Raw genomic sequence first — 21,298 nt, forward strand, 5'->3', positions numbered from 1 at the left:
CTATGTGTTCTTCTGTGACTGCTTCTATCCTTATCAGCGGCACGGGAATCTGTGTTTCTTTTTGTTGTTGCATCATCTTGTGTCAGCTCTCCGTGTGTGCGGCGCCATTCCTGGGCAGGCTACACTTTGTTTCAGCTGGGCGGCTCTCTTTATGGGGCGCACTCCTTGCACACGGGGCTCCCCTACGCGGGGAACACCCCTGCGTGGCAGGGCACTCCTTGCGCGCATCAGCACTGCGCATGGGCCAGCTCCACACGGGTCAAGGAGGCCCGGGGTTTGACCCACGGACCTCCCATGTGGTAGACGGACGCCCTAACCACTGGGCCAAGTCCGCTTCCCTCGCTGTCAACATCTTGTTGCTTCTTCATCTTGTGTCATCATCTTCTTGTGTCATCTTGCCACCCCAGACCATCGTGTCAGCACACTGTCTTGCTCATCGTCTTTAGGGGGCATGGAGAACTGAACCCGGGACCTCCCATGTGCTTGGAGGGCACCGACTGCTTGAGCCACGTCCACTTCCCCCAGACAGGATGTTAATCGGGAGTTTGAGAGGGTCAGGTTTGCATTTTAAAGCAATCACTCTGGGGGTGAGCAGGGAGGAGAGATTGGAGGGGATGGGGTTAGAGAAGGCAGCCAGCTGGCATCCGGGTGAGAGGGAAGGCATTGTCACCCACGCAGAGGCAGTGGGGTGCAGGCATATTCTAGATGTCTTTGAGGCTGTAAACGCTGATTTTAGCATCGGAGCTTGAAGTTTGGCCAAGGGGTCTGGTGGGGTTGGAGCAGAGGGCCTATAGGTAAAGCCACCCAGCCCACCAAGACAGCAAGACAGCTGTGTCTCAGAATCCCGAGAGCCCAAGAGGGGACCTGGGACTGGAACTGGAGACATGGCCAGGGGCTGTGGAACTCTCTGGACGTGAGATCTGCAGTGTCCAGTTGGCTCTCGCGTGAGAGGTGAGCATCTCCACGTTGACTGGTGAGCGCGGTGGGCCTGTGGCTGGAAGAAAGGGGTTTTTGGGGGGTCGGGTCAACAGGACTTGGCAACCAGGTTGGATGTGGGGTGTGAGGACAGGCAAGCGTCGAGGATGGCTCGCAAGCTTCTGGGCAGCTGGGTACTGTCCCCCAAAGATGGGGAGCTTCTGGAAAGTGCTGGATGCCTGAGTTTAAGGGGCCTGCGGGTTGAGTGAGGCAGCAGAGGTGGTTGAGCCTGGAGTGTGGCGTTTGGGGCTGGTCAGCCCTCCGGCCAGGGCTGTGGGCCCAGCTCCTCCTCACGGGCCCCCAGCGCTGCCCACTACTCCGCTGCCCCCCCATCCGTGGCTGCTCCCTCGGGGGGCTTCCTTCTTGTCAGCAGTGGAATGTACCCAGAGTCCTCCCACCTGCCTCGGCCCTCCCCCTCCTCGGTTTACACCCACGTTTGCTCCAGTCCTACCACCTGCAAACCTCCCAAAGCGGCTTTCTGCACGTGACGACCTTTCCGTGCCCATGGCCGATGTCAACCCTGCCGCCCTCTTAGCATTTCCCATACCACCGTCTCCTGGCTTCCCTCTTACTTCTCTAGTTGTTGGCCCTCGGCCTGTCCAACGGTCTCACCCTTCTCCACCAGGCCTTTCCCCCTCCTGACCTCGTGACTTCCTCCAGTCCCAAGGCCTCAGTCTGTTCCGTGCCCGGCGGCTGCAGCCCGGGTCTCTCCATGCTGGCCAGCTACCCCTCGCATGCCACTAGCATGTCTCTTGGCCCCTCCAAGACAAGACTCTTTGTTCTGTGCCCTCTTCCTCCAAGTCCTGCTCCTTGGTGGGTGGCGTTTACGGGGGTAGAGGGAACCAGGCCATACTTGCTGCTCAGACCAGCCCCTTGGGGTCTGTCTTGGCTCTTCTCTCTTTCCATCAACCCTCAGATTGTACCAGTGGCCACGTAAAAGCCGGTTGTGCTTCTGGAACTCCCCTCCCTTCAGTCACTTCTCCTTGGTTCCAGCTCTGCCTCTGCCCTAGGCCAGGAGGCCAGTGTCCTCGCTAGGCAAGCATGATGCCCACTGCCCACATAGCTGCCGTCTTTCTAAAATGAAAACCGGACGGCACCTCCTGCCTTCACACTCCCTGGTGCCTTCGGCTACGTCCCGGGCCTTTCACCTGCGCTAGGCCTTTTCTGGTCTGGGCCTCCGCGGCCTTCCAGCCCCGTCCTGCCCCTCTCTCCCCCTTGTGTCCTCCCTGGCTTCTCACGGCCCCTCTCGGTTCCTGGAACTTACTGAGCTCAGGCCTTCGCACAAGCCGTGCCCTCTGCCTGGAATGTTCTTCTCTCCCTCTTTACCGCCCTCGTCTTTCACACTGCCCCTGAAATGACGCTTCCTCTGGGAGGCACCCAGATGCCTTTGCAGGGCTCTGCATCCTTGCGGCTGTTTGACTTGTGATTGTCTGCCTTTCTTTTCCCTTAGAAGCAGGGCCTATGTCCACTGTTCCCCCATGAACCCCAGGATCTCATCCAGCGACTGGCTTTTGCACATGTGTGTTTGCAGACGTGTGAACATGGATGCATGTGTGAGTGTGTGTGCGTGTGTTGGTGCCTGTGTGTACTGGGGTGGATCTGGCCCTGGACATAAATGGATGAGTGTTCGAGTTTGCTAAATGCTGCCAGTAAATATTCCAGGAATGGGTTGGCTTTTACAGTGGGAACTTCTGAGGAGCGTACAGTTCTGAGGCCAGGGGTCCAAACCCAGGCACCGGCAGAGGAGCTGTGGGCGATCAGGCATGGAAGGGCACAGCGGGCGTCTGCCTATCTCCACCTTCTCCTCCAGGCTCACTTTCTCCACAGGCTGATTTGTGGGCCCTGAGGCACATGGCCCTGTCCACTTTTCCCTCCCCTCTCCTCAGGCCTCGTTGCTTTCTGCTTCTGGTTATAGTGGCTTTCTCTCAGCCTCTTCTCCAGTGTTCTCTGTGGGCTCCCGTGGCCTTCTCCCTCAGCTTTTGGGGTCCTCTCTATCTCTGCAGCTCTTTTCTGCAGCTTCTTATTCTTCCATTTATAAAGGACTCCAGTAAGAGGATTCAGACCCACCCTGGCCAGGCCCTGGTGAAGTGATCTAATCAAAAGGAAAGGTCCTTAACTGAGTCTAATCGAAATAGGTTTACAGGCACGGGAATGGATTAGCTCTAAGAACAGGATTTTCTGGGGTCACAAAAGACTCAGACTTCTTCTCTCTGAGCTTGCTTCAGAGAGAGAGAGAAACCTGTGTAGGGAGAGAGAGAGGCAGGCCCATGTAGGGTATCATCAGGATAGAGGGTAGAAGGGTGAGCCCCAAAGGAGACTGAAAAGGAGTAACTGGGGGAGCGGGGCACATGGGAATGCCTTATATTTTTTATGTAACATTTTATGTAATCTAAATATCTTTTAAAAATAAATTAAAAAAAAAATATATATATATATATAAAAGAAGGAGTAACTGACGGGATGGGAGAAAAACTCAACTGGCTTCCCCCAAACCAACAGGGAGATTTCTGCAGGGAGTGGTGGGCAGTGTTCCAGAGGGACTAAATTTGGGATGGTAATGAATAAAATAGTTCCCAAATTTGGCTTTTTCGGAAATAATTGGTAACTTAGTTTTTTAATAGCAGGGACTTTTCTAAAATTACAAAACAAATGCAGTGTGTGTATGATATCTGTATATTCCATTTGACTAATCCAGTGCTATCTGTGGTTTCAGAAAGAATGAGTCATTTTGAAGCAGTGTATTTTTTCACAAGTTTTTATTTAAGTTGCCACACTACTGCAGTGAATGCCTGTAAACCCTTCACTCATATTCACAGGTTGTTACTATTTTGCTAAATTTGCTTTTGCTCTCCCTCTTGTGTGTCTGAACACGTACACCTAGACTTACATAATCATCACGCTCCGGAAATGTCACAGATACAGTGCAGTCTCTAGCCAGATGTCCCCAATTACCCCAATCATGTTCCTTATCTTTTTTTTCCCCATACTTCTTTAATTCAGGATCCAATGAAAGATCATGCTTGGATTTAGTTGTTATGTCCTTCATCCTTAGTCTCTTTTACTCTGTGACAGTGCCTCAGCCTTTTTTTTTTGACTTAGTCTGTTAAGACCTTAGCGTTTTTTTGAGTCCAGGCTTCTTGTTTTACAGAACGCCGCTCAGTTTGGGTTTGGTTGTTTCCTTGTGATCAGGGTCTGCTGAAACACTTCTGGCAGACCGTCTCATGAGAGGTGCCTGGTGTCAGTCTGTCCCAAGGTTCGTGTTTTGAGGTTGACCGCTTTTTTTTCCCCTAATGGCGGTACTGGGGATTGAACCTGGGGCCTACCACACGGGAAGCAGGCGCTCGGCCACTGAGCCACACCCGCTCCCAAGCTGGCCGCAGTGTTAGGCTTGGCCTCCCAGGATTCTCCACAGGAAAGGTAGGTTTTCCCCAGTGATGTTTCCCGCCTGAATCAGCTGTAACCAAGGAGGCTGTAAAAGGGCAGTTTTCTTTCCCTGTCATTCCTTCGCGTGTATCGGTTACCATTCTTCCGCAAAGAGCTTTATCTCCTTCCTGCCCTTTTAATTGCTTTTTAGTATCAGTGTGGACTCACGGCGTTTTATTTTCATTCTCTATGTTGAATCCATTCATGTTATTCATTTTAATGCTCAAATTGCTCCAGTGTGGCCAGTGAGCGCCCCTTCAGATTGACTCCTGTGTCTTTTCCAGGGCTCCCATCAGTTTTGGGGGTACTTGTTTACTTCCTGGCGCAGAGCGGTGTTCCAGGCTCACATTTTACTCTATGTGTCCTCTCTTTGAAACTGGTCGTTTCTCCAAGGAGCCTTGGTTCCTTTTCATGGAGAATGATATTTGGAGACCAAGATATTGGGGCTAGGTGTGCTCAAATGTATCATTCCTTCTAGGCCATTGTCGTAAACAGAGCTAGGATATATATTTCTAAAAATAAAGCAAAACATGAGTTAGAAGAGCTCTTGTTCACAGTAGAATGTTGTATTATTTACGAGAATGATCGAGCAAATCACCATTTGGCAACTGTTATCATGACCGGTTCAGACAAGAATCATCAGTAGATGCTAAAACTTGTGGTGAAAGTTTGATGAGGAGCAAGATATTTACACAGACGCAAAGTATCGACCCACAAGATACCTATGAATTACACAGGGAGAATGAGCGACTTTCAGTGCAGAAAACCCAGCAAACACCACGTTAACCAGGTGACCAGAGTTAACGCCCCCAGAAGTGGGACAGCCTGACATCACATGCTGCCCCTGATGTCCCCTTCTAAGGTCTTATTGTGTATATTAAGGCTGATGTTTTTGACAATTTTTTTTTTTTTGGACCGGGGCTGGGGACTGAACCTGGGACCTCATGTGGAAAACCAGCGCTCCACCACCGAGCCACATCGGCAGCCCTGAGTTGGTTTTGTTTTTTTTTTTATATTTCTCCCCACCTGCCCCCACCATTGTCTGCTCTCTGTGTCCATTTGCTGCGTGTTCTTCTATGTCCGCATGCATTCTTGTCAGTGGCACCGGCAATCTTTGTCTCCTTTTGTTGCGTCATCTTGCTGTGTCACCTCTCCGTGTGTGTGACGCACATTTTTTTTGTGCTGGGCGGCTCTCCTTACAGGGTGCACTCCTTGCGCGTGGGGCTCCCCTATGCGGGGGACACCCCCGTATGGCAGGGCACTCCTTGCGCACATCAGCACTGCACATGGGCCAGCTCACCACATGGGTCAGGAGACCCTGGGTTTGAATCCTGGACCTCCCATGTGGTAGGTGGATGCTCTATCAGTTGAGCCATCCACTTCCCATCCCTGAGTTGTTTTTTTCGTTTGTTTTGCTTGTTTTTGTTTTTTCAAGGAGGCAGCGGGGACAAAACTAGGACCACCCATGTAGAAAGCAGGCGCTCAACCGCTCGGGCCACATCTGCTCCCGACAATTACTTTTTTATGTGCAGCTGCATTTTACGCCCAGCCCTGGGAGGGCAGTTCTTGGGGTGCGGCAGGGCGACTGGCTTCAGGCACTGGTCTCTCCTTCCGGGGCCTGCGTGTCTCCTGTGAAGCCCAGAGGCAGGGACTGTGGGCTGCCTCTGGACCCACCTAGAATGTGTGGCCATATGGGAGACTCCGGGGAGCACTGGTCCTGGCTGCAGCCCCAGCCAGGTCCACGCCGGGATTCAGAGCCCCCTGAACGGGCGCGTCAGCGAGAGGGGCGCGCTCAGCCTGAAGGCCAGGCGGTGATCCCTGGCTGGGAGGGGGACGCTGGCCTTGTCTCAGCCGGAGGGGCCGGCGGGCGAGCCCCCCACGCGTTCACCACCAGGGCGCGAGACCAGAGCCGCCGCCAGGTGGAGGAAGCACAAGGTGGCCACTCTGTGTGTGTGAGCCTGGTCTTTTTTATTTTCCTCCTTAACTCTGATAGTCTTCGATAGTGAAGTCATCTGGGTCTTGAGTTTTCCTTGTGGAAAGGGCTTTGATGGTGAATTCAGTTTCTTTTAATAGCGCTGTTCAGACTTTGTTTCTTCTTCTGCCAGTGGACTACTTTTAAAAACACTTTTCATTTGGTTCCGTGGGAAATATGAAGAAAAAAAAAAAAAAGGCAAGCAGCTACGCATCATAAAAATTGTCCCCTCTTATAGACAGCCTCTAGGCTGAAGCTGAAGCCACATTCGCGTGCCCCGTGCTGGGCTTCGTTTGGAGCTACCAAGCGGGAGCTTAACATGCGTACAGGATTGAAAAGCCAGAGTCCTGTTTCCTTCTTTAAACTCAGGGCTCCATTCCACTTTTGCGGGCCCGGCACAGCGTTAGGTGTTTTGGGTACAACAGTGAACAAGATACAGCCCCTGCCGTGGAGCAGCTCGTCGCCGAGTGGCAGGAAACAGGAAATGTGGCTCTGGAGTGGGTGCGTGGGAGAGGACCGCGGGCCGTGGCGGGGGCACCGGGCTGTGCGCTCCTTGTGCACGCTGCTGTGCTTCTGTGTGCATTTGCTCACGTGGGCCAGGTGAGTAGGGGAATGATGAGCGTGCAGAGCAGATGCTGTTTTGGCGCGTCTGTGATTTTTCCTAGGCCAAGGGAGCTGGATTAGTGGAAGCAGAATTACAGTCTCTAGCAGAAAAGGAGAACTCCCTCTCGGACTGCGGGGCAGCAGGAGCCTCTCTTGCTGTGTGCTGAAAATACACACGTACCCGCCTGGGACTCCATGCTCAGGGACTGCACCCCAGCCTTACGGGCAGGCTCCTGCCCTGCCTGCTCTGCCCAGCTTGGTGGCAGCCCCCTGGCTCAGAGCTCCTCTTTTGTCTGCGTTGTCCTGGCACTCATCAACCTTGTGCTAATTCAAGTTTTGTTGGCATTTCCACTCGACCTTTTCTGTGTGGTTTTTTTTTTTTTTTTGGTACCGGGGCTGGGGATTGAACCCATGACCTTGTAGGTGGGAAGCTGGTGCTCAACCACTGAGCTACACCAGCTTCCCTGCATTGGCTTTTTTGTTTGTTTGCTTGTTTTTTTTTTTTAGGAGGTAGCAGGGATTGAACCCGGGACCTCATACATGGGAAACAGGTGCTCAACCACTTGAGCTACACCCACTCCCCTGTGCGTTTTCCGTATCCACTGCGGCAGCCCCTAGCCACACTGAGCATTCTGCCTAGGTTGTCCAAATTATTTTGTTGGTGCTCTCTTTACACAATTTTATATGTTTTGAGTGGTCTGTTCCTAATCTCGTTTTTTTTTTACATAAGAAAGCAGAACTTTCTGTGTGCGTAATTTTAGAGAATATGAGGTTTTCAAAGAATATATTGTCTTATAGCAGAAATGTTTATGTGTACAGAAGAAATAAACTTGTAAGTTAAGACAGGATGTAATGAAAGGAAAAAAAATTCCTAGAAAAAATAATAAATTTAAGAAGCAGCGACAGAACTCTGCAATCTGCCTTTCTAATGTGCATTTGCACACTTACATCTACTCGGCAGCTGCCGAGCAGGGCGGTGGTGCGGGACCACTGCTGTCCCCATTTTTCTGATAGGAAGGTAAGATTCTTCTGGCTCCTGGCTGGAATGGCCAGGCTCTCTGTCACTGTTTGGGGCAGCTGCCTTTGGGGGAGTCCATGACCTAGGAGCACCCTAAGTGCTGGGAATTCGGGTTTCTAAGGCTAAGAAAGTGGCCTGATTTGAGCTGAGGGTGACGGAGGCAGAAGGCGGGAGGGGAGACCCCGCCCCAGAACTAGGCCGGCGCTCATTCGCCAGGACTTGGCGATTGTCCTTGTTACATAACCTCAGCGTCCACTGTTGCCTTTTGTTGATTCCCCCATGTGACTTTTTTCTGTCAGTCTCCTTAGCTAATGAGCCCCTTATATGGATATTAGGTGGACTGGCGACAGCTGCAGATGCAGTGGGGCCCAGCCACCTCTCCAAGTGTGGACTTTCCCAGAGCGTCCTCTTTGTGTGGGCCTGCGAAGGCTGGAGTTGTTCTTGCCTCGTTTGGAAGAAGAAAGCGGCCTGTGTTTTCTTTATTCGTTTCTGGATGGCCTGTTACTTGCGTCTCCTGCATTTGGGCAGATGTCCTTTTGCTTGGCCTCACTGCTGTGCCGATGCCCTCTGCTGTGGAGCACAGGGGCTGGCCCCGGGGTGCAGGAGCACAAAAGGCCGTGGCCCTCGCCTTTCAGCAATGTTTTGGACACACACACACACACACACACAACCTGATGTTCCGAAAAGGCCATGGCCCTCGCCTTTCAGCAATGTTTTGGGGACACACACACACACACACACACACACACACCCTGATGTTCCGAAAAGGCCGTGGCCCTCGCCTTTCAGCAATGTTTTGGACACACACACACACACACACACACACACACACACACACACCCTGATGTTCCGAAAAGGCCGTGGCCCTCGCCTTTCAGCAATGTTTTGGACACACACACACACACACACACACACACACACACACACACACACCTGATGTTCCGAAAAGGCTGTGGCCCTCGCCTTTCAGCAATGTTTTGGACACACACACACATTTGGACACACACACACACACACACACCCCTGATGTTCCGAAAAGGCCGTGGCCCTCGCCTTTCAGCAATGTTTTGGACACACACGCACACACACACACACCCTGATGTTCTGAAAAGACACACACACACACCCTGATGTTCCGAAAAGACACACATACACACACACACACACACACACACACACACCCTGATGTTCCGAAGGCCTCTGGTGCATGGGGAGCAAGGCATGGAGGAAGCGAGCCAAGGGTGGGGCGCCCTGAAGGGAGTTGCATCTGGGGAAAGGCTAGAGGCATGAGCCAGAAGTGGGAAATGAGAGGACATGGCACGAGGTTACCCTGACTTCACGAGGGGTCACAGACCCCAGGGACTGTCCTGCTCGAGTGTCCTGCTAGCCCAGTGACACTTGCCTGCTTTCTACAGCATCCCTGGTGGCCACTCTGCCTTTCCCTGGCTGCTTCCAGGGCTGGGCGTGTATCTCGTGTGGGCCGGCTGCCCTGTGTCGTGACAGAGCTCGCTCCAGAGCCGAGCGCTTTGCTTTAGGAGCGCCAGCCTTCCTCCAGTAGTGGCCATGCCTGGCATTCCAGTGTGTCCTCCCAACAGAGCGTGGGCACGTTGCGGCCCTTTAAAGACTAACTACCAAGGGGGTAGCAGAGACCATTTCCTTTAAGCCTCCAGGTCCCGTGTGGCTGAGCACAGAGGTGGAGGCACTCTCCCTGGAGCTGCTGAGCAGCTTTAGCAAGGGCACTTGTGTTCCGGTGACAGGCGGAGGGAGGAGCTGGGGTTCCTGAGGTGAGCGCTGCAGAGCTGTAGATTCCCAACACTTGGGCAGCACCTACTTCGGGCAAGATCAGTCAGATTAGGTTTGTGTTTGTGTCCTGGCTGCAGTTCAGTAGCAGTGAGCAAACCACCCAGCCTTTCCGAGGCTGTTTCTGTACCTGTAAACTGGGGCAGCAGCTTATGCCTCAGGGGCGTGGTGTGAGTGAGGTGTGTACGGTACTTAGCACGGAGCCCCCTGGAGAGCAGGTGCTCGGGAAGGCCCTGTGCTCCTGAAGTTCCAGAAGGCTTGGGGAGAGCAGTCTGCAGGTATCAGTCTCTAGAACCTGATGTTGGGATGTGTGGTTTGAAGGCTGCCAGCGTGGGAAGCTGTCTGCCAGTTAAGGGGAAATTAGGAAGGAGAACCCGTTTTAGATGGAGAAATGGATTGTCTTAGTTTCCCAGCTGCTAAAACAAATACCATACAATGAGTTGGCTTAAATAACAGGAATATATTGGCTGAAAGGTTTCGAGGCTATAAGAAGTCCAAAATTGAGGTGTCAGCAAGGTGATGCTTCTCCCCAGAAGACGGTGGTGCTCTGGGGCTGCGGCTGGAGATCCTTGGTCCTGGGCTCCTCTGTCCTGTGGCAGCGCACATGGCCACTCTTGACTGCTGGCTCTTCCCTGTGGCTTCTGACTTCCACTCTGCCTCTAAAGGACTCCAGCCATCCAGATTAACGCCTGACCTGATCCGGTTGGGCCACACCTTCACTGAGGTAATTTCTTGAAGAGATCCTATTTACAATGGGGCCACACTCGCCAGAATGCCGGCCAAGATCCCGAACATGTCCAGATTGGGGTTCACAATTCAGTCTGTCACATCGTTGATGAACTAACTCATCATTCTTAACTTTGAAATTTCAAGAACCATTGGCATATTAAAGAAAATGGAGACATGGGTTGGCTAGTTCAGGTTTAGCCAAGTATTTCAGGCCCTTGGAAAATAATTCAATTAATTTTCAACCTCACAGTGCTTTTTTCCACCCCACCTCCCAAATACTATGTTCTCTAGAACTTAGGCCTGCCATCACCAAATCCCTATATCCTCAACCTCTTCTCTGAATGTTCCCTCCACTTTTTACCCTTGCCAGGACCTGCCTGTCACCTGAGACACTGCTTCCCCTGCAGCGTTACTACCGACTGTTCCCTGGTCCTAATGCTGGGACGTGGGCTGGCACCCTTCCTCTTGGTTCTTCTCTACTCTTCCATTCAGAGTATTACTACACCCCACCACCCTACCCCACAAAAGACCCAACCCTTGAAAGTTCCCGTTGTCCAAATACCCTCCCCCTGCCCGCAACTGCTGCCAGGCACGGGCTTCCTGGTTGGTCCCCACCAGCCCTACTGCTGTCCTCATTTTGGCGACTGCCCTGCCCACACAGCTGCAGCGCTCTGTACCCGGGACTCAGTTCTTTCACTTCCTTGGCCTTCTGGGCCTCCCACTCCCATGGTTCCAGCCCGCACCTTGTCACACCAAAAGCCATACCACCCTCAAAACCACAAAGGCCGTCCCACTACATTTCCCCAGCAGAACTCCCTTTTCCACTCAGACACTCCTCAAACCAGCCAGCCTCCTGCTCTCAGAAGATGACTGTTCTCACACTTGTCTGAGGTCCTGGCAGCTCTAACAGGGAGTGCTGCCCTGTCTTCTCACCACCAGCCTTCCTTCTCCCTGCAGTTGTCTTGCTCTTCTTCCTTGTGTCACTGCTGTCCAAGCCCAGTCCCTCCCCATGTGCCCTGGATCCCACATCCTCCATTCTCTTCAGAGTCTTCGCTCCTTTAATAGTTCCTCCGTTTTGCTGCATCTTCTCTCCTGATCATCTTCATCAGTATTTTGACATCCACCATTCTCTTATCTTAATCCCCTGGCAACCCATTCTTCTCTTAATCCTCTTTCAATTGGTAAAAAGAAACAACTAAGACTCATCCTTGATTCATCTTCCTTTATCTAACCCATCTTCAAGACCTTTTGGTTCCATCGCCAAAGTATATATCTCTTTGCATCATCTTTGCAATCACTCTAGTCCAAGTCAACATTTTTCTTGAATTAACTACCAAAACAGTTTCCTAACTCTGCTTCTCTTCTTGCTTCCCTAAAATTCATTCTCCATACAGAGGCCAAATAAACTTTATGAAACATAAATTAGTGTCATTTCTCTGCCTAAACTCTCAGTGGGGAAGCAAATGTGGCACAGGCAATTGGGTTTCCGCCTACCACATGGTAGGTCCTGGGTTTGGTTCCCAGTGCATCCTAGAGGTGAGCTGACGCAACAAGATGATGCAACAAAAGGGACACAAAGAGGAGAGGCAATGAGAGACACAGCAAACAAGGGAGCTGAGGTGGCTCAGGTGATTGAGCGCCTCTTTCCCATATGGGCGACCCTGGGTTTGGTTCCTGGTGCCTCTAAAGAGAAGATGAGCAGACAGAGGGCACACAGCACATGGACACAGAGTAGACAGTGACTGCAACAACGGTGGTGGTGGTGGGGGATAAATGAAACATCTTAAAATATATATATATGAAAACCCTCAGTGGCTTCCCATTACATGTTGGATAAAATCCAGATTTCTTCCCATGGCCTAGAAGCTGGCCCCTGCCTTTCTTTAGGTTCATTCATACTTGCCTTTGCTTCTTTAGGGAAGCAAAATTCTTTTCTGTCTGAAAGCCTTAGCACATGCTGCTTCCTGCCTGGAATGTTCTCTTCACTTCTCAAATTTTTTTACTCCTACTCAACCTTTAGGTTTCTGCTGAAGGCAGGCTTTCCCAGATATCCTATATCCAGGGAGGTCTCCTTGTTTTCTTTTGTTTTTCCTTTTTCTTATTCTACTCGTTTTGGTATGGCTGAATTTATACCAGTTTATAATTATATATTTGCTTGTTTTGATGTTTGTTTTGTCTCCTCCATTAGTTTCAGTTCCATGAGGACTGTGATTATGTGTCTAGTGCCTAGCAGAGTACCTGGTATGAAGAGGAACTCTGATGGGGGTTCACAGAAACCCTGAATCAGCTGGTATTCCTTATCTAAGATAATTTGGCATAAAAGTCATTTTTCACATGTGCAGTATCCGTCCATTTTGAGAAGTTCAAATGTGGGTGATTTCAGTTATTTTGAACTTTGGTAGGAAGCCACCACCCGTAAGTGCTTCATTACAGGGTGCTCTGTGTCTAATACTGCTTTAAGGAAAATCAGTGAATTAAGTGGCAGCATGATGTGGTACAAGGAGCACAGGTCTGAGAATCCAGACTTGCATCTGCTCTTTGAGTCTTGTATTGTCCTTATTGAACTCATAGCATTTGTATGTCAGATTCCTCACTTGTGGGAAAGCCACTTGAGAGGCTGGACTAGAAAAAGCTGCAGGTAACAGAGAACCTAAGCATGGGTGACGCAATCAAGACATTTAATTATCTCTAATGACCTGAATGTGGAGCTGTGATGGTTCTAGGTTTGGGCTAGTGGGTCAAAGGTGTCCCCAGGGACCTGGCCTCTCTCCTTCCATCTGCTCTACCATTCTTGTATATTGGCTTTGTCTTCAAGCCTCTGCTTCAGGGTCACAGGATGGCTGCTGCCACTCTAGGTAGGCATCACGCCTCCCAGGCGAGCATCAGCAGCAGGAAGGGATAGGTATGGGGAATAGCTCTCCTCAGGGGGTCTCTCTCCTTTTGCCAGGAAGTAAGATCTTTCCTGGAAGTCCCCTGGCAGACTTCATTTTAGGTCTTACTGGCTAGAGCCACCTCATGGAGACCCCAGACCAACCACTGTCAAAAGAGAATAGAAATGCTATGATTTTTTACTCCAAATATAATTCATCCCTGAGGGCTGGGCTGTCTTCATCTGCCTGAATAGAGGTAAGCCTGTGAACAAATAAGAAGGTAAGCTGGGCTGTCAAGTAAGCTGCCTCTTCATCCCTCACATCTCTGGTGAGGCAATGACCAGGAGTAACATTCTTTTTTCTCAAGCAAAAGCTTTACATTCCTAAATGAGGAGGGAAGCAGTAAGAGTTTGGAGACAGATGGATTTATTTGCCAAGAAAAATTCAGTGAGGGACTGAGCCCTGCAGGTCATCTGTGAGGAAGACCCCACAATCGAGCTGCCTGTGGCTGAGAGTTGCCCTGGTGGGGAGCAGAAAAAATTCAGGATCACTGTAAATTAGGGGGCAAGAGCTTGGTTAACTTTCTCAGCAAACTACTGGCTCTCGTCGCAGCAGGCCACAGCTTCAGGTGTTACCTGTAAGTGGAATCCTGCTTTAAAGCAGTTCAATCAATCAGATTACCAATGATGACTTTTATCAGTAATGGCTGTATTTTTATTAAAGAACCATGTGCCAGGCAAGTCCCTAGCTAGACCCTGAGAATATCAATACAAAGGGACATGGTTCTGTTCTGAAGAGGTGTTGACATTCTAGTGGCCAGAAAACACATGTCAGGTGAGGAACAGGCTCTGAGACAGGTGTGTATGGGCCAGAGAATGGGAGTGGGCACCTCTGCCTGAGAGGTGATGAGGAACGGAGAGGACCCTCACGAGAGGGGGGTGTTCCGTGCTGTTAAACGCAACGTGAGCAGGAGGGAATCGCTGGTCAGCGACGGCAGGCAGTGGGCATGTGGCCTGAGCTTGGAGGGCTCTGGGGGCCAGGCCGAGAAGTTCAGGCTTTATCCTGCAGGCAAAGGAAATTTGACACTTTCCACAGATTTTAAGGTAAAGTCCAAGAAATTACAACCCAATTTCCCGCCCCCTCCCCCAGGGGTTCCAGGAAGATCTTACTTCTTTTACTTAATAAATTAGATTGTACACATTATGGACCAATTATTAATCAACACATATATCTATTAACTTTAAAAAAGGTTTAGTGGTTTAAATATTACTGGAAGGGTATCTGTTTAATATTGCTAAGTAATTTCCCAGTTTTTTTTTTTTTTTTACCAATTCTGTTGCTAGCATGTCTTTCCAGTTAGGGGTGTTGCCAGAAATCTTGTTCTCCTGCAGTATACAGAGGTATTCGGGGACATTTCTCCCCTAGTCCAAGGCAAAGCTTTGGTGTTATTCCTGGGGCCTGGAAGGATCCTCGCCCAGTGACCACGCTGTGCTGCCTAACCCCAGGGCTCCTCGCGCTCCTCGCTTCCTTTTGCCCTTTGCTCAAATGCCACTATCATTGAAGCCTCCCCGGCCAGCCCCCTGAGAACTGCAGGCACTGCCGGCTGGGATCTACCTGACTCTGCTGCTGCTTTTTTCATACCACTCTTATCTCCCTCTAACACACTCTTTAATTCATTAACTCAGGCTTGTTGTTTTTGTCTGTCTCCCCTGCTAGAATAGAAGTCCCCTGAAAGCAGGGATCTCTGTGTTCTGTTCACTGATGTACATCAACCACCTAGAACACTGCCTTACAAAGGCCCAGACTCATCAGTCAGTATCTGGGAAATTAGGAAGCAGTCTTTTTATTTATTTATTCATTCATTCGTTTGTTCATTCATTCATTCATCTCCCCCACCCCACTCTGGTTGTCTGTTCTCTGTGTCTATTTGCTGCGTCTTCTTTGTCTGCTTCTGTTGTCAGCGGCATGGGAATCTGTGTTTCTTTTTGTTGCATCATCTTGTTGTGTCAGTTCTGTGTGGGCAGTGCCATTCCTGGGCAGGCTGCACTTTCTTTCGCACTGGGTGGCTCTCCTTATGGGGCGCACTCCTTGCGCGTGGGGCTCCCCTATGCAGGGGACACCCCTGCGTGGCAGGGCACTCCTTGCACACATTAGCACTGCGCATGGGCCAGCTGCACACGGGTTAAGGATGCCCGGGGTTTGAACCGCGGACCTCCCATGTGGTAGACGGACGCCCTAACCACTGGGTCAAGTACGCCGCCAGGAAGCTGTCTTTCAAGACTCACCCAACCTGTACTCATTGACCATCATTTGTCACTAAACAGAAGTGAGTTATCAAGAATGAAATTCTTACTGACCTTTTTAGACAAAGCTCTTTCACCCCCCTGGCATGTCTTTGGCATTGGGGGTCAAAGGCCATAGGGGCCCTCTGAGAGTAAGCCTTAGGGGTTGATAAGAGTAAAGGGCCACGGAATAAAAACAGAGGTGGGGTCTTGGACTTTGGTTACAGAGTTTCACTAACTGACCATAACACATGGTGTTCTTTTGAACAGGTATAAGAGTTTGGTCACTGGCACCCGGGCGAGAACTGTCATTGCTGTCCTCTGGGTTCTTGCCTTTGGCATTGGCCTGACTCCATTCTTGGGATGGAACAGCAGACACACTGCCACCAACTGCACGGAGACCTGGGATGGGACGACAAATGGAAGCTGCTGTCTTGTGAGGTGTCTTTTTGAGAATGTGGTCCCCATGAGCTACATGGTGTATTTCAATTTCTTTGGGTGTGTGCTACCCCCGCTGCTCATAATGCTGGTGATCTACATCAAGATCTTCATGGTGGCCTGCAAGCAGCTTCAGCGCTCGGAGCTGATGGACCACTCAAGGACCACGCTCCAGCGGGAGATCCACGCGGCCAAATCCCTGGCCATGATCGTGGGGATTTTTGCTCTGTGCTGGTTACCAGTACATGCCATAAACTGTGTCAGTCTTTTTCACCCAGCTCAAGCTAAGGAGAAACCCAAGTGGGCGATGAATATGGCCATTCTCCTGTCGCATGCCAACTCGGTTGTCAATCCCATCGTCTATGCCTATCGGAACCGAGACTTCCGCTATACTTTTCACAAAATCATCTCCAGGTATGTTCTCTGCCAGACAGATGTCCTCAAGAATGGGAATGGGCAAGCAGGAGCACAGCCTGCTCTTGACCTATGACCTCTGCCCTGCCCTCTTTGAGAAGAAGGCAAAGTTTCACAATAAACAAAGGCACATGAAATGATGGCTGGCTCTCGTTGTTACAAGCACATGGCTGCCTCTTCTGAGTACTTCCCTGGAGTTACCACATATCTAGCTACTATGACATGTTAGCAGTAGATTCCACGGGTTGAAAAACATTTTTGTGGCATTTATGGTTCTACTTGGCTGTTCTTACTATGTGGATGTTGTTGATGGCTTCAATGGATCCTAAAAGACAAAGTGTTTTTTTTTAATCTGCCTCTTTTATGGTAAGAAGTGACTGAAACCATTTTACGTGAAACACTGTGAACTATTGTACTATTATAATGCAAAAATTTTTAACTTAGAGGCAATGGAACAATTACATTTGGATATACTAAAAATGTATACTTGTTCCTATGAAGTCTACCAGGAAAATTAAAAATATAGTTCTTCAATCAAGAAACTGCTGTTAATTAGGGGAACGATACTCTCATAAGTTCTTAAGCGGAGTATTATCAGACAATAGTTTTGAGTTCCCTTCTTTTCCATACACAGAAAACTTATGCTAGAGGAAGAAACTGAAGAAATAGGCTACTTCCTCTGCTAGATTCTGTTTCCCTTCCTAGATCTAGGTAGTGTTTTTTACTTTTCTTCCAAGTTTAAGTTTGGCCAAGTTGTTAGAACCCAAAGTATGAAAATATCACTAATTAAAATTATATAATTCTGAGTATGTTATCAGGTAAACTACAAAGTTTGTTTCAAAACAAAGCTTAGGGTGCTGCACTGGCTTGTCACAACAGAGATGCATCTGCCCTCTATCCTTTACCCTGAAGTCTTAAAAAAATAAGTGTATACCCCACCCAAGTTTTCAAGTAGAAAAGTCTTGACAGATTTTATCTGCCAACCATAGAATACTGTGACATCTGGGACCTTGGGCTTTTCGCACAGCATTCCTTTACTAGCTCATGTTTCCTTTCTTAGGCTATAAAGCCATCTATTTCATTCATTTGTCCACTGTGTCAGTCCCTTCAGTGGTATCCCTGCAAGGATACTGCACGTTTGTGAACTCCTCCAGCATTCATTTCTGAGCTTTGTAACGGGCCAAATGAAGAGGGGGCTCAAACTCATGTCTTGGAGGGAAGCTGAAGATACTGCTAAGAATTTTCAGTCAGAGGAAGACAAGGCAAAAGAGATACCAGGGAATTGTTTCAGAGGGGGGAAATGGGACTGAATTGGACCCAAAGGAGGGCCTGTTTTTCACCAAAGCTTGATGTTATTGAAACCGAACCTCTTAGGCTTTATTTGACTCTAAAATCCTTGATTTAGGCTCAGAGACTGTTTCAGATTGCTCATGAGATGTGTATAAGGCTTTGAACTATATGGACACCCTGGCTTCCAAGCCACAGCCCTTCTTGCAAGCTCCATTTCACTTCTCTTCCTTGTGAACCATGACAGGTTAAAATGTGTTTCCTGACAGGACGTCTATTTTTGTTTGTTTGTTTTTAGGCAGTAATGGGGATTGTACTTGGGGAGCAGGCACTCAACCACTGAGCTACATCTTCTCCCCAATGAGGGTTGGTTTTTTAGTTTGTTTTGTTTTTAGGAGGTACCAGGGATCGAACCTAGGACCTTGTACATGAGCTACATCTGCTCTCAGGACTTATATTTTGAAAGACCACATGCTCAATGTGTACCTTTATGCTTCTTGTTCCTCCTCAGTCAATAATATATCAGTCAACTGCTTGTCAGAGACGCTTAGCTGCTGGCAGGTCCCCATAACTTGACTAAGATAAACTGCCAAGAGATGCTTGCACTAGAAAACAAAACATACAGACCCATTAGAAACAGGCAGAGCCATGGTTGGCCAGGCTAGCTAAGACCTCTGACCGCCACCACATTTAGTAGGAAAGAACTGGAGCATAATGATTTTGGGCCTTTAACCCACTGCTAAAAAACTGAAGATAAAGAAAATGAGACAGATGTATTCTTTCTAGAATTCAGAGGGGACAGAAGGCTTATTCTGCTTGCTACTTTGGAAGACAGTTTAGTTCCAGCTGGCAGAGGGTGTGAAACACAAAGTGAAAACCAAGACAGGCTCCTTGTTTTTATCCTAAGCTGTTTCTGCTTTCTTTTCCTTTAGAAAGCTGTTACCAGCGATGGCTAGTGTTCACTGAGGCACTATGCTGCTAAGTGCTTCTTGAAATCTGACAGCGCCCCTGTAAGGACAAGTCTTACCCTATTTAACCGCATGTTCAGAGTCCAGAGTCCACTCCCTTAACCACTGTATTGTACTTCTGGGGGAGGGGATGGTGGTGGCAAAACTCTGGGGATATAATAGGGGTGACTATGTTGAATCCTACGTAGCAGGACAGAGCTTTAGATCTTTAAGGGGCCTCATTTCAATCCTATCGTTTTGAAAAGCAGACTTATGGCATGTCAGCTGTGAACATCACCTATTGGGCAGTGGGATACCCATCTTGCCACCCAATTCCTGAGAGGTTTTCTAATTTTAAGAAGTTAACTGTGTAAAAGAAAGGGGAAGAATGGAGTGGATGCTGTAATTTTCTTCTTTGGTAGGTGTTAAATAGCCACCTGCTGCCTGGTGGGTAGTATCTTTCCCTTTTGGAATAAAGAATTGTGTGAACATGTCCTTTCCTCTGGTGAAACTGGCAAAGCTCTCCTGCCCATGTGAAAGTCAAGGGTGGCCAAATGCCAGGCTCAGGTAATGGGGAGACACCACCTCATGGCTAGCATTGGGGATATGCAAAGTTGCCAACATACAATTTAGTTCCTATTTTTATTGGGTCATCTAATTTGCCAGTGCCAACTTTCAGGATTACCCTGTTGTCCTCCCCAAGGCTTCATCCATGACCTTTTAAATAAAAGAGGAGGAAAATGACTCAGTTCTAAAAAATGATACTGCATTTTGAGAGGGTAAACCCAGGCCATAAACTACTGTTTGTTTCAACATGTGGTAAATTTCCATTTTGTGTCACTCTCCTCTCAATGCACACAGAAAGGGTTAACAGTTTCTAACTCGACCACAGTGGAAAGGCCTTCCCCATCCTCACCAGGAGGCTTTCATTCTTCCGAAGCACTGAGAAGGCAAATGCGGGGCATGGACAGTAATGACAAGAGGCCAAGCATGTGTATGTTTTACCAGAACTTCCAAGAACCTAGAAAAGAAAGGACAAAAGGGATCAGACTTTAAAAGATATGCTGGAAAACCCTTTCCTTGAATTTATCTATTTGATGACTCAGTTGCTCTGCAAATTGGAGTGGGAAGAACAGCAGAGATGCTTTACACAAAAGGGGAATTCATCTTCTCCGAGTGGGGGCTCTTCCCTCATTATCTCCTATGCTCTGCACTGGTGGACTTGCCACACGGGAACTGACGCGGCTCAGCTAACCCACTGGCACACCCCATCTTGTTCCCATGCTTAATGATTCACGGGGCCCACTCCTTGGCTGTCTGTGCGCATACTAATGAGGTGGAGGGACTGCTTCTCTCATCTACACTTTATTGCAGTGCTTTTTAATCCTTGGTATTTCACAGCACATTTGTAAATTTCTAAAGCTTCTATCACATGCCTGGAGTGTGTGAAAACAGGTGAAGATTGAGTAGAGGAAAGGAAGAAAGTGGGCATAGGCTCTCGAAACGCATTTGAGAGGGGGAGAAAACAAAGAACCTTTGCGAAAGGGATGACTCAGCTGCATAGGATGGAAGTTTCAGAAAAAGAGGCAAGCCTGGATCTGCCTTATTTATCTGGCAGGATGGAAGGAAGCCACAGATAGAAGGAAGGTGGGTGGGTGTAGGTCCGGTCCAAACAAACAGCCTCGGTGACAATCAAAAGATACAATAAGGAGCGCTATAGGGAAACTAGGATGTGTTTTAGTGTAATTAGACAAACTTGTTGGAGAAATCACTTTAGTCTTGACCACCAAGAAGCCAAAACCTTTCAGTTGGGAGCTTCATGCCTAGAGTTAATTTCCAAACTAGTAAGTATAAGATTATTATTAGATTATTAGTAGTATCCAAGGGAAATAGAAACATCCCGAGGGTTATTTTATGAACTCCCTCTTAGGAATTTGCCAAAGGGCCTTCAAATTAGTTTCAGGCTGTAAGATGGCAATCTAAGTGAAAAGCCAAGACTTGTTTTCTGAAATTTCAATGTCAGCACTCTCTTCTTCCCTCTTTCTCCTCCACAAAGATTAAGCAAAAGGTAAGGCACAACCAAAGTGGAAATAGCAGATTCAAGTGTTTAGCTTATGTCTGTAACACGTCCACTGATGTACCTGATACTGTGATGTCAGTACAATTTTTTTACCAAGTCAGTAAAATTCCTTGGGGGTTGCTAGATTACCAAAAACAGCCAAGAAGATGTCTCCTGTATCCATGAAAGATTCAGATCCATGGACAAAATCAGGTATTGAAAAACAGCCACATCTTATATATTTCCTACCTTGAGGTGCCAGCATATTGTAAACTTATCACCCATACTATTGAATATCCATGGGGAATTTCCTTTAAGTGTTTGGAAAACTTAAACTGAAGGAAAAGCATTGAGGCAGAGTGTTTTTCACTTAATACTGGAAGAAAACCCACCCGCATCTGGCATTCTTGGGTCTCTAACTATTACCAAAGAATACAACCTCAGACTTCTTCCTTATCTTCTGTCTCTTCTCTCTAGTTAT

The 21,298-nt window shown here is 48.8% G+C and overlaps 2 protein-coding genes across 6 annotated transcripts in view; one reads left to right on the plus strand and one right to left on the minus strand.

Annotated features, from left to right (window-relative positions):
- Positions 1-20,456, plus strand: part of ADORA2B (adenosine A2b receptor) — a 30,285-nt gene extending 9,829 nt beyond the window's left edge. The window contains exon 2 of the mRNA XM_058283410.2: positions 15,943-20,456. Within this exon, the coding sequence (XP_058139393.1) occupies positions 15,943-16,600 (658 nt within the window). The 3' untranslated portion in view covers positions 16,601-20,456. The remainder of the gene's footprint in view (positions 1-15,942) is intronic.
- The window catches only part of ZSWIM7 (zinc finger SWIM-type containing 7), a 28,484-nt gene continuing 10,900 nt past the window's right edge, over positions 3,715-21,298 (minus strand). Inside the window, exons 4-6 of one of the 5 annotated variants that reach the window (XM_004446515.4) lie at positions 19,675-19,779; positions 18,298-18,416; positions 3,715-4,910 (exon numbers count right to left, since the gene is read on the minus strand). In XM_004446515.4, coding sequence (XP_004446572.1) covers positions 18,300-18,416; positions 19,675-19,779 — 222 coding nt within the window. In that variant the 3' untranslated portion in view covers positions 3,715-4,910; positions 18,298-18,299. Of the gene's footprint in view, positions 4,911-13,799; positions 16,850-18,297; positions 18,417-19,674; positions 19,780-21,298 lie in introns of those variants that run through there. The other 4 variants (XM_023588125.3, XM_023588161.3, XM_058283411.2 and 1 more) reach the window with 4 other exon arrangements.

The sequence above is a fragment of the Dasypus novemcinctus genome, chromosome 21, assembly GCF_030445035.2.
Source record: "Dasypus novemcinctus isolate mDasNov1 chromosome 21, mDasNov1.1.hap2, whole genome shotgun sequence".
NCBI lineage: Eukaryota > Metazoa > Chordata > Mammalia > Cingulata > Dasypodidae > Dasypus > Dasypus novemcinctus.